The 13,580-nt window shown below is 40.5% G+C and overlaps 1 protein-coding gene across 1 annotated transcript in view; it reads left to right on the top strand.

Moving 5' to 3' along the window:
• The window catches only part of eys (eyes shut homolog), a 153,284-nt gene that overhangs the window by 48,470 nt on the left and 91,234 nt on the right, over positions 1 to 13,580 (top strand). The window contains exons 22-23 of the mRNA XM_062400615.1: positions 3,182 to 3,303; positions 4,630 to 4,889. Of these exons, the coding sequence (XP_062256599.1) occupies positions 3,182 to 3,303; positions 4,630 to 4,889 (382 nt within the window). The remainder of the gene's footprint in view (positions 1 to 3,181; positions 3,304 to 4,629; positions 4,890 to 13,580) is intronic.

The raw sequence follows: 13,580 nt of genomic DNA, 5'->3' as shown, positions 1-13,580 counted from the left end.
AAAAAATAATAGAATAAAGACAGTGCTGTTAAAAAAAGAAGATAGAGAAAAAGATTATTCTGTGTTATTCATTCCTTCTAGATATTTTTCAAAGGGTTTGACCTGAGGCAAGCATGATCATTTCCATACAGGGTTAGAAGCGTACAACTGTGAAAACACATGATTCACCAGATTCTTTTCTAAATACACAGGAATTCACAGAGTACTTATCGGTACTTGACAGATCCAGGTGTCAGAATCGGTCAGGGTAACATTTCTTCATTATTTTAGATTTGTGTGTAGGCATTAAGTGACATTACATTCTGTCAGCCCCTCTGCTGAATGTTTTCCATTTCTGGGGCCGTTCCCAGCGATGTGAAGCTTGTGTAGGCACAGACAGGGAATTTAGGAAGCCTCTGACGAACGGTGCAGAAATCGGCCACTCGTAGAACACGGTTTGTCTTCTTTAAAAAAAAATGCAGCACATTTACAGCACAGCTTATCAGCCACAGTTTCCGTCGTCCTCGCCAATGCAGCTCAGTTTGAATTGGATTTCATTGGTTGGATATTTAGAGCAACAGCGTTAGGTTAGGTTTTCTGTTTATACCGACACGCACACTTGGGCTTAAAAGAGTATTTTTTAGGGTTTTATTTTTTCAAGGCGCAGCTCTACCTCTTTAGTTATTCAAGTGTTTTTTAAGCCAATAACATTGCTCTGTTGCAGCTGCAAAGAAGCCCAAGGAGCTTCATGCGGCTCACAAACTGTGCAATGAGTACCAAGGGCCCTTTATTCCAACAGCTGCTTTTTGGCTAACAGATTGCAGCAGTGAAACAGATGTGTCATAGATAAAGTCTTTGGATTTTAAATTTTATTCCGACAAAGACAAATAACTGCTAGTTTGTAGTTCACACTCTAATGTTCAGGTATAAAACAAGTGGGTGCTCTGAGATGAGGGTGAGATCTATTTATTAATAAACCTTTGTGAGACCTGTAGGGGCCAAAGGATGAGAAGCTACAAAGATACATTTTATTCTCTCACATGTGCAACAGAACCTCTCATGAGTCATTTCTATAAATTTTTAAACTTTAAACATTCACAATTTGGGTTTGAGCTCTCATCTCGGGGCATGGGCCCTCCTCTATAGCAACAGCTTAAAGCTGATGTGTATTTTACCTAACATCTCAACTCTTGTCAAGAAAGATGTTTTGCACTTTCAGGTTTGCTAAATCATGCATTGGTGTTTCAACATGTTGTAATTAAATACAGTTTTCCTGAAAGTAAGTTTTCAGGTATGGCAACAACACACACTTTTGTCTGTCGATTGTAACTTTTGAGGCAACCAGAGGCAAACTAAGGAAGCTTTCCCACCTCCTTGTTTGGCCAAAACTTCCGTACATTTCAGTTTATACTTGTTATGATCCCTCAGACAACCGTCTGGACCAACGGACCAAAATGTAGTGTGACCAAAGGAGGTGATCTTGACCTGGAGCAAACTGAACCATGGTTCTGTTCAATAGAGGTAGAAGAAAGAAAGAAGAAGAAAAAGAAGTGGAATCAGCTCACAGGATGCTTGTTGTCTAATGTTTCGAGGGTCGTTCACTAGGCCCTAATACCGATAAAATATGACAGTGGCAACAAAAGTGACAATGAGAAGGTCTTCATTCATTTCATCCTTTCAAATGGAAAGACTGTTTATTTCTTTGGGTAAGTAAAGCAAAGAGAAAAATGTCAGACTTGTCATCTACAGACCAATCAATGACAAGCAGGCAGACACAGCCCACGTAGGTGAGTCTTTAGTTTGCATCATGAAACCATAAAATGGACTTTCAGGCGTGAAAACTTCCCGACATACTTTTTTGGTGATTATCAAGACACATTGATTTCAAGAATGTGCCCCCGAGCAATTTCAGAATAACTTTAGAAGAAAATTCTCTTTTTTGCTCCATATAATATGAAAGAAAGTCTTCAGTTCAGAACACCTCAACGTTTTGTCAAGGATAAACAAACCAAAGACAAAAGGATGCTGCATAAGAAAAGAATGGGGTGTGATCGGAGGCTACTGATGACATTTCAACCCATGTTTCTGTTTCTTGCACTTTTCTCACCTCATCAACCTCAGCTTTTAGTTTTATTCAAATTTGGCCAGTCTTTGGAAGCCCATTAACGCTACAGTCCTGTTTACAGTGCATCTATTCCTCTCTCTGAACACTGTGTCCCACCAAGCTTTACCTTATTCTGGAGGATCGTGGTCCCTGAAGGTGACTTAGCAGCAACCAAATGAGATTATGTTATATTGCCAGGGGTAAGGAATCTGGAGTCTCATGGAGGTATCTAATTTATCAAGAGATGACGGCGTTTCCCCCCCCGACCGCCACCATAGGGCCCCACTGTGTACAAATTATATCAGACAAAGTTTAGCGGCTCCCCGCCAGTGTAGGAAGTACAGATTAGCATGCGTTTAACCATCTGCAACCCAGGACCTTCTCGAAGGAATGCTAGCATTGAGGAATCCTGAAAAGCCCTTGACCATGCAACTGTCTTCATCCTGTATGCAAAGGGGAATCTGACTTAAACTGGTTCTTTGGAAAGTAATAGACAACAGACCATTTATCTCTCGTGTCGAGAGTAATTGGCATAACGCAGACTGCAGTGATGAAATAAAGGACGTGATCTGCGCAGTGTTCTTAAAGAGGAGCAAAGGCAGGAGCTACATATAAATACACATAAAACTTTCATAATGTATGTGAAATAAATATGCAGTGGTAATATTGCAGGATTGATTAGAAAGGCTTGTACCATGTTGGCATGCTATCCAGAGTGGGGATGGTAGGAGGAATACATCTGCATAGTAGTATTGCGGAAATTGAAGACAAACACGACTCCACAGTTTAAACAGATTTTCCACTGGAAAGATCTTTTTGTGTGTGGGTGGTTTTTTTCTGCAGATTTTCAGAGAATTTATGATAAATTTTTTCAAGAATATCAAGTGTTGCTCCATTTATTCTCTCAAAGGCAAAAGCTATAAATAAATAAACAGGTAAGAGGCAGAATGCTCCATAACAACTCAATTAGCATCTTCCATAGGCACAGTGTATAGACAGTGTGTTTTATTGCTTCTAAAAATACTAGACTTCCCCTAAAATGACTGTCCCTCTCTTTCAGTGTCAATCTCTGCTTCCCTACTTCTTATCATATTGCAGAGCTATGAGTGCATGTGCCATTCCGGCTGGGAGGGGCAGCACTGCCGACAGGAAATAGATGAATGTTTGTCACGGCCCTGCAAAAACAACGCCACCTGCACGGATCTCCTCAACGGCTACAGGTAGGTGCGCGAGCCGGGCTCCGGGGCACCGTCCTTCCGAGGTGCACTGGATAAATGCAGGTAAAAAAGAGAAGCTGTTTCGGAGAGAAGGCAATATGTCCTTCTACTGGCAGCGGAGATAATGAATTGCAGATGGCAGGTAAAACAAATGAGTCAATCAATTGCTCACAGCATGAAAAGGTTTCAGGGGATCCGTGACTCATTGGAGGGAAAAGCTGCTGTATCTGCTTCAGCAACGCCCCCCCCCCCATACCCACCCACCTACCCACCCGCTGGGGGGGACTTAAACCTGCTTCAGGTGGAAAAGTCCGGGCGGGGGGTGGATGGAGAGGAATGTGAGGTGGAGTGGTTGATAGTGCTCAGGCACTCACTGCCACCAAGTGGAATAGTCAATCTGCTTGAAGAGGAGATACTTAAGACTCACACTCTCTCACTATGTTCATACAGCAGACCTGCATCAGACCCCCCGCCCCACCTCCTGTGTGACCCAGATCTGATTGTGTAATGCCAGTGTGAACAGCACAAATCACACGGATTCAGATCTTTTCAAATCAGATTTGGGCCACTTCCACATGTCGTCCGAAATTCAGATACAGATCAGATTTTCTCTTTAAAACCCGACTTCAGTCTGAACAGCCGTGTGAAGCATATCGGAATTCAATGGGTCCTTTACGTTACTCCAGGTCGACATTCTTCTGGTTCATTTCCATATAGAGCGTGCTGTGTGTGACGTCACATCGGGGACATAACCAGTTCACATTTAAGTCTGGAACTTGCCACATTTGACAGGATAATGTGAACAGCTACACAAAAAAAATCGGATCTAGAACAAAATCTGAATTGAGCACTGAGGCTTGCAGGGTGAACTCAGTGTCTGTTCCTCTTCCTCTCTGTGTCTTTGTCTAGCTTGCATACATTTCCATTTAATCCCCACTCAACGCTCTAACCTAGCGTGTCCTACATTCAGCTGTCCAGAATTAGAAGCCGCTCTGACCACTGGTACAAATAACCTGTACATTCCCCCCCGCTCCCTCTCACACAAAGATCCTGGAGCTGCGTGTCGATTCCTGTATCCTATCGCAGTGTCCTTGCACTCGGACAAATGTAACGTGTGGATGGTTTGAATTCTGGTAGAATATCTGAAGTACCCCCTCCAGTGCTGCTGTTCTATCTATTTTTAGTGTCACGGTCTAAGAGAGAATGTGACACCCCCTAACCCTGAGAAAACCACTGAATAAGTTTGTTTATTTATTTAGGGATTAATTTCAAATTGTGCCCAAAAAGGACCTCTGCAGTGCCATATCTCCTCTCTGCTGTGTATCCAAGGTGTTTGTGCTCACCGGGCTGGACAGGTGTGGACTGTGCGGAGGATGTGAATGAGTGTGATTCCGGGCCCTGTCTAAATGGAGCTCAGTGTCAGGAGTCAGACCTACCTGGGGAGTTCTCCTGCACCTGTCCCCCCTTCTTCAGTGGCCCCTTGTGCAACGAGCCTTATGACCCCTGCGACCCCCTCCACAGTCCGTGCCGGCACGACTCCACCTGCCTGACACGCTCCAATGGAACAGCCTCCTGCAGATGCCCAGCTGGTGAGTGAACACACCGCCACTTCTTCGTGCTCCCGCTGCTTATATAGTGCTTTCTGTGTTAGCCCACTTTCAGGCGTATAACTGCACCGTTTTCCTCAATAGCTCGCTGTATATAGATGGCACTTAGAAAAAATTACAGAGAGAACACACAATTGAAAAATTGGAAGTTAAACATAAACATCGTAGATCAGGGTTTTTTCGCAAGATGAGAAATTTCCCTTTCACAGTTAAGTGTGCATCGTTTGTATCTCTTCTCTGAACCGATGAGGTTCTCCAAAAAGTAACTTTATCAACCGAGACGATGAATGGTGTTTTCTTGTGCATTAATCACGTGTTGAACTGTCCTCCTGACGCAGAATAAATGTTATACATATACTAGTAACAGGGTTTTTCCTGGACTCAAATTAGGCGGGGGTGGTACTTAACCATCAGAGGGTGGGGGCGGATGTGCCTCGCAATTCTCTATGCAGAATAAACCCTGCAGGGATGATTTCAATTGACTGATTCATACAACAAATGAGATCAGGGGTTCAATCATCCTGTCTCCGATCATTGGCTGGTCATGGGTTAAGGAGGGTGGGATGCATTCTTGAAACAGTGCCTTTGAAAATGTGCTGCTAGTGTGCAGATTACTGTACCATGTGCAGTCACTGTGTACTATACTTGTAATGCTTTTTTTTTATATATATATATAGAAACAGTGCCTTTGCAAAATCTAGCCTTCTAATAATTTAAAGATTCAGTATGTTAAATTAAGGTGAAAGGGATCTAGGGGTAGAATTAAAATATAAAAGAGTCCTATTGCTGTTTTCACTGGTGTGTTTCATCTTAATTGTGATTGTTGTTTTTTCACCCCGGAATGGGATCTTTATATTTACATTGTAAGCGGGTCCACTGTATGGAGGCCACCGTGTTTTGTTTGTCCAAAACCTTTTTGGTGTTTGGATTTTTTCTGTTCAAATATTGCTCATTGCATATTGCATGTTGATAAATATATTAGCAATCATCCCTCTCCACCTTTTCTTTCAACACTAAGCACACAGGTTACACCAATAACAGTTAATCATTGTTATATTTTGAGCATTTGAATTTGAGGCCATACCTGCCAACGGATTTCCTTACACACAGAACCTGATTTGAATGAACCTCTGTATTGTGTTTGAGTTCATTCCTGCTCTCTTGGGATGAACCATGTGCAAAATTTGCTATTGAAAGATTATAATATGATGCTTCATTGAGGTAAACTCAGTGTTAAGTCTCTGACAATGGATCAACAAGTTTTAACAGTGGAAGCGATTAGGAACCAATCAATGAAAATAAAAATACCTTTTTTTGCAAATTGGATTTCTTCTGTGTCTGTTCATATGCTCAGCCTGTGCATGAATATCCATATTTTACCAAATTTACCAAATTGTTTAATATAGCTAGGATTGTGGGTTTCTCTGGACTGACTAAATAAATCGGTCTCTTGTGACCAAAACTTCAGTTGGAATCCATAGTAGCATATGAACTCTACATTTGAAAGCAACAGTGGGTGGTAAAGTATTAAATCTAATTCCTGCAACTTTTAAATCCTTAAATGTTTCCCTCCTTTAGATATTTAGCACACATGCTCATAAATAACTCATGCACATCTGAAATTCATGTATCTGTTTCATGTTACGTTCACAAGCTCTGTCAGCTCATGAATAAAGCAACATGTTCATAATGGAGCAGGGAAATTGACCACTTACTTAGTTAAAATGACCTGTTGGGAAGTTTATCAGTGAGCTCAAGAGCAAATATGAGGGATAGAGTGTTTTAACATTCGTATTAGTGTTCAGGTCAAGATGCTATAGGCTGTAACTAATGGCTCTATCAGCACAGAGATGAAAAGATGTTGCCAGATATAAATAGAGCGGCTGAGTTAGTTTCAGAAGGCTTCCTTGGAGAGGAATAGGAAATTAGGTGCTGGCTGCATACATTACACCGAGAGCTTTGCGTGGGCTGGGTCGTTTTTTACACAATGATTTTGACTCTCTACTCTCTATTGTTATTCACCATAAATCCATCCTACATAGCTCGTACTCAACAAACACAGAGCTGTTATACAACCGATGGCTTCGTCCCAAGTTACAATTTTACAGACTTGTTATTTACCATTCACTGTAGGTTATTTGTCAAGGAAATTGTGTAGGCCTTACATTATTCCCAGACCTAATTAAATTAGAATTTGTCTGCCTGGGTCTGCCAGATTTACCGCCGTAAGCAAATCTCATCCCACACACTCAAGATGGACACAGCACAGTGAACACTACCAAGGTTGATTTGTTAGAAAGTCAACACCAAATACCCTTTTTCCATGTGACTTTCAGTTGTTTGTATTCTCTGGTTTGCAAGTTGTGTGGAAAACATGCAGGGTACCTAAATGAAACAAATTACGAAGAGGGAGCTTGAGAATTTATTTGACCTTAAATCGTGTCTCAGGGAAAGACCTGGATTGTGTGATTGCTGCAAAAAAAACAATATGTACTCAAAACAAGCTTGTGAGACCAATTTAACTACATTAGAATCCAGTATCTAAAATCCCAAATGTGGCATGATACACATTTCCACTGCAGCTAACTCAAAAACCGGGCCAGAATGTGCTCTTACAAATGCACTGAGTTGGACATTGTTACAGCTGCACCATTGTAAAAACATGCCTCAGGGTCGCTGGTGAAATTGAGGTGCAGTAGGAGCATGATGTTGGCACTCGCTCCTGTTTTTTTAGACATGTTGTTGGATCATTTAAACAATATAGATGTATGTTGAGTTAGCCATAGATTCTCAGTCATCAAGGATAAAGTTCTTCAAGCAGACTTGAATCTAGGGCGACACAGGGAAGCAGTGGCTGTTGAATCTCCCTTCTGTTTTTCTCTGATACTGCACACACTCCAAATATGAGATTGCTTCTATTATTCTTTTCCTCGCCCTCATTGTGTTCTTGCTCTAGACGGATCTTGTAGCTGTTTTTACAGAGGTTTCTGCAAAGGCAGCCACAAGCTTTAAGTACATCCTTCAGTTGTGTTTGCAACATTTCTTGGGGCATGGACACTTGTTGACAAACCATGCAGGGCTCTTATATCTCCCAGCTTATGTTCCAATTGTTGGTGGAATCAGAGTGAAGGTGCTGCTCCCCTGTGTGTTGGAACCTGTACACTCAAAAACAGAGGCTCCTGTCTTAGTCAGTGTGTAAAGATTAGTCCACGGAAGGCAAGCTATCGATCCTGATGTCCAGTTAATGTATTCCATGGAGGCCTCATCCCCATTTGTGAACCAGTGGCTCTCTGCTGTTCCTCTTTGGAGTTCAGGGCTCTGCTTTATACTTGTTTGATTGACCATAGAGTCACTGATGAGCTCATGGCTCAAGCAGGCTTATGTCTGTACATGCTTTACATGGACTCACCAGGATACAAGTGAGGTCATGGTTAAGGGTTTTCTTCCTATGTAGCTGTTGTTAACACTCAATGGGCATTTTCCTTGTAAACACTGATTGGTGGCATTGAGCAGTAGTATTCCATTGTGTTTGGAACCACTGTACATCTTCCTGTATTTAACGGTAGCAAGCTGAAGACTTTTGGCTCAGTGACATTGCCGCCTTCCTTCCTTGGATGGTGATTGATGAAGAAAAATAATTCTGCACGAATGTTTGATAGAAGATGGCTGAATGTCTGATTGTTTCCATAGTGGGGAATAAACTAATAACCTAAGAGCTTCTGGTGTTCTTACTTGAATATGAGTTTATTACAACAAAGATCTGTGGACGTAGAAGATTCTTCCTCTTAACACACATGCAAACAGACAAACCAACAGCTTGAAATACAAAAGAAGCAGTATGCAACAACCTGAGTGAACAGATGATCAGGATTGTTTATATCTTCTTGAGAATGTATACTGTCTCAAGGCACAACTTATCACAATGTATCACGATGCCAAAGACAGAATCGTAACTTGGCACAATACTTGAAATGTCTTCTTCTTCAAGCTTCCAGAGGCCTCGCCATCCAGAGCTCTCAACCTTGTTCAATATGAACAATGTGAAAAATGTATTTGTCACACATTCCCTGACATTAAAGGGTTGCTTTTGTGTTGGAAAAGGCAGACGATACCTTTAACCTGAGCTCTTCTGCCCTCCATTTCCATCAAGTACATTTTCATCATGGCTGATTCTGTTGCTCAGAAGTCAACAGTTGGTAAAAAGAAAGTAAAAGCAGAGTTTAATCGTTTGTCAAGGACATCTCTCTCTGGCCAGGTAGGTTCTTTACCTATCTGGGAATGATCTTTTCTTTGCCTCCAAAAAGGTTCTTCTGTGTTCTTGGTTTTGCTGGGTTTGGAATCTCTCTGTCTGAATGTCCTTGCTCTTCGTGCGCTGAGATAGTTGTGTGTTCTCAATGAAATCGGTGAACTTCCTCACGACTGTGCTAGGAAGATGAATATGTCTCTGTAGTAAACAGTCAATGTTTTCATTCAAATCTTCAGCAGCCTCCCTCTCTCTTTCAGGAGCTGGTTCTGTACCTTTTCTAAGATCAGTTCAGCTATAGCGGTCTTATGTAGTCTGCACTCTTCCTAGTTGTCCTGTCATACTCATGTACCATTCTGAGGCTGCCAACTCTAAAATGCAGTGTAAGATTTCTGAGACAAATTCTCACTCATCAAGATTAAGGTTATCCAAAGTGGAAGGTCATTAATACTGCCAAGCACTCACTGCAGGGGCTTATACATACTGATATTAAAATGTTTATATTAGAGCTTGAACAATCATCTGGGTCGACAGTTAAATGGAAAATGTCCCATCCAATTTTTCTTAAACACAAATTTAGGTGATATTTATAAAAATTATATCATGTATTGTATGTGAATGTAAAAGATTAGCAAAGGCCAATATAGTCATATACATTTTTTTTTACATACACAGCAACCAAGAAACAAACTGACACAGATAAAAGCATTTTCTAAAATGGTTATATGCTTATTAAAATAAACATAGTACAATACAGTCTTAGTTGTACCAATGAGGGAAATAATAATACCTCACTCAACTTACTATTATATGTCGATTGCTTAAATTGTTTTTTCGATATTTTATCATCTGTGTTTCTGGTCTTGTGCTGAGATTCTTCAGAGGAAATAGTATCTTGTGTGAAAATACCCTGGAGACAATAATAATAACTTAGAAAGTGGATGGCCACTGTCACATTTTTATGGGAAGTCTTAAGCCAATATCTATTTTTTTCTTTTATAAAAGATAAGCTCTTCAGCAGTGGGTTTAATGATCAGCTTTCTCTTTCAGTAGAGACTCAATAAATATACGGTCATCGGTTTCCCAAAAGAATACAACAGACTATAATATAGTGTCACAAAAAGGGTGATATGATCGTTTCAGTGTTCATAAGAGCTAAAAGACAGCTATTTGGGAGTTGCCCACTGGGAGTAAGCATGAAAGTGGTTTGTAAAACACAGGCACAATGGAAATGAGTTTTGTCTACAAAGGTGTACTGTGAGAACCTGGAGGCCTGAATAAAACCAGAACCAGATGAAAGCATCTTCTGAAAAGGAAAATAGAATGGAAGCGGTTATCTTCGGCTGATGGTAGCGGACTCCTGGAGGAAGTTTCTGTTCTTCCGAGCAGTGACTCGCCGCTGTTTCTGTGTCCAGGAGGCCCAGTCATCAGGCCTGAGCAGCACAGATGTTCCACTTTCCCCTTAATGAGGAGCCTCAGCAGGGAGTGCCAAGGCTGATAGAAGAGCAGCCTGAAAATGGAAGAGTCAGGGGCAGAGGTTGGGGCGAAGGTTACCGGCCGACAACCACAACAAATGAAACAAACATGCATTGCATCGCTCAACGCACATTATGGCAGAGTAATAGGTCATTCTGAGCTCTGCACACAATCTCTAGGCGGGGGTGTCCTTGCTCACTTTGCTGCAGTTTGCACAGACACCGGTTTGTAAACTGTAACGTTTATTTCAGCTAATACTCAAACCAAAAGTCTAAACACGTTGGTCAATCGAGAATTTTAATGCAATATAACAAAGCTGAGACTTTATCTATCTGTCCTCATATTTTTGGAAAGGATATAGCCTATACTCGTATTATCTGCACAATTCACCCTGTTTCATAAAGTAAGCGAAGTTGCAGTTAAGTTAAAGTTTAGTTTAGTTTAACACTAAATCCCTCATTTCCTACCCAGTGAACTGAGCTGTAGTTGTAACTAAGATAATAAGATCAGACTGTTTGTTTTGTCAGTATTGTTGATATCTTGCTATGCAGGTCTACCTAACAAAACATATGATTTATATATACTTCATTTACATTTTTAAAGTGCTGTTTCCCAGCTATAACATTGTGTGATGCGAGTTACTTCCTTGTCCTGTGCAAAACTACAGATTTACATATTGTTATAAATATCTTTACCACCTATTTTACTCTGTAGGATATAAATTGGTGCATTTTCTGCTGCTGATTTTATTTTAAGAGGATTAGTAGCAAGGCAACAAAGTGAAACAAAAAATAACATGGACCTGTAAATTCACAGTTATTTTAGTTGAAATTAGAAGATCAGGGGAAATTAATCTGATTAGAGTTAGTCCTGGGTTCAGGTTATTGCAGTTTTGCGGGAGTGCCACATTCATTCACAGTGTCACATGCAATGTTGAAGGAAAACAAAGTATTTCAAATACTTAACTCTAAGTAATCTTGTAATACTTACAAGAAATCTAATTAATTTAGGCATTTGGTACTACATCGTACTCATTTTCCCAGTCTGTTAAAAGTGAGTTATATGACAAGGGGATAACAATTATGCCTGAAGTCTATTACAAAGGAAGAAATATGATTCTCTATGTATGGTGACTTCCTTCAGAAGCATTGTGTGGTCCCTTCACATGCAAAACCCAATTGGTCTCCACGGCTCAGAACATCCCCAGAGGTGTTGCCGGCCAGATGGAGAACAAACCCCTTTGTTTGCATGGCATGCTGCACGAGCCTTCACCTTCCACAAGATTGAGATTGTGTCCTACCAAACAGTTGGTTAATGAGCTGCTGTGAAGCCGTGCCAACAAGAGAGCCGACACACACCTAATATGATATTGAAAAAGATGTGTTGAGGACGCTCGTTGCCAGAGATGTGTTGGGTGAGAGCCTGACCGCGTAAGTGATTATTCTCTTTTATGGAGGAGGGAGAAATATGAGTTTTCGTAGATGGAGCTCAATTTATAAAACCAGATGCCCTGGCAGATGTATGTGAATACCACTGACCTTTTTCCTTCTTTTAGTATAGTGATATATGCAATAATGGGCTGCAGCCTTTGGACCTACACCGATAAATACATACTCCCAGTCAAATGAACTTCTATCTATATACATATTTGTTCATGCGAAACCCACTCACTGCCTCGCTTCATAATGGTATATTATTATTCTACCATTTTAGTAACAGTAATTTATTTCAGAGTTGAGTGTCGGACTAAGATTAAAAAATAAGTCCTCCTGGCCGAAATACTGTGACAGAAGCATATAGAATATAGAGGTGACATTTACCAGACTTGTATTAATATGGTATATAACGTAATGTATTCTGATTAATTATTTGGGGGTTAATGTAACTCAGCTAATATACTGTGTCACTAAGTCTCTTTCATCACCATTTCTCCCCATAGTACAATTCCTGTGATCAAAGTAATCTCTCTCACAGAATAATGGTCCATGAAAGAGAGGTGGTCAATGACCACACTGTAAAAACGTTATCTTATATTCTTTGGCATAGATAGCCATTACAATGTGTTAGGCTTTAGGAACGTTAAATTTAAAGAATAATTGAAACTCTGCCAGCAATTCAACTTTGTCTTTTACTGCTAGTTAAGGGAGCTAGCGCTGAGGTCGTTGAATTTTAATATCAGTCATTACAAAGCCACTCAGTTATGCTAACTTCTCTACTTAACAGTTTCTACTTACTAATTGAGCTTTTATTTTATTAATATAAATATGCTGTTCCTTTTTCTAACTCACCAGATTAAGTTAATTAGAAACATATTTTATAGACAAATACTTCCCATTGTCCTGAAATCACTTTTTTTCTGATTTAAAAAAAATAATAATATATGCCTTGACTCTTCCAAACAGTTTACATCCATGTGTGTACAAACCGCAATATGTCATATAGACTATGGAGGAATTTAATAGGGTATTTTAGCAATAATAAGCATATGGATTATTGAGTTGTTGTCTGACTTCCATGTTTTTTAGGTCACTGTACCACCTTTAACCGTTGACCTCCACATTCTCATCAGTTCATCGCTGAATACAGGATGTGATGCCAAATGTAATAGCATCCCCTCCAGACTTTTCAAATATATTGAGTTTGTAAGTAGCGGGTTAGCGCTGACCTTGACCCTTGACCTTTGACCAACTACATCCACACAGTTCATCATATATTAACCATTGTGCCAAATCTAAAGCAACTCCTTCCAGCCGTTTTGGAATGGAATTCAAGCTCTATGAAAAGGGAACATTTCTTCTGGGCAGAGCTGGAGATCTGTGTAACTGAGAGTAAATGAATGCCGTCTTCCTGCAAACGCCTGACAGACAAACTGATCGTGCTTCCACTGAGGTCCTCCTTGTGCAGCTGGATGTTGGACTTGCTAACTAATGAGCCCAGTCTGCTAGAATCCACAA

The sequence above is a fragment of the Platichthys flesus genome, chromosome 12 (genome assembly GCF_949316205.1).
Source record: "Platichthys flesus chromosome 12, fPlaFle2.1, whole genome shotgun sequence".
NCBI lineage: Eukaryota > Metazoa > Chordata > Actinopteri > Pleuronectiformes > Pleuronectidae > Platichthys > Platichthys flesus.
Note: the sequence above shows the minus strand (reverse complement) of the source record. Positions and strands in the feature narration are given on the sequence as shown.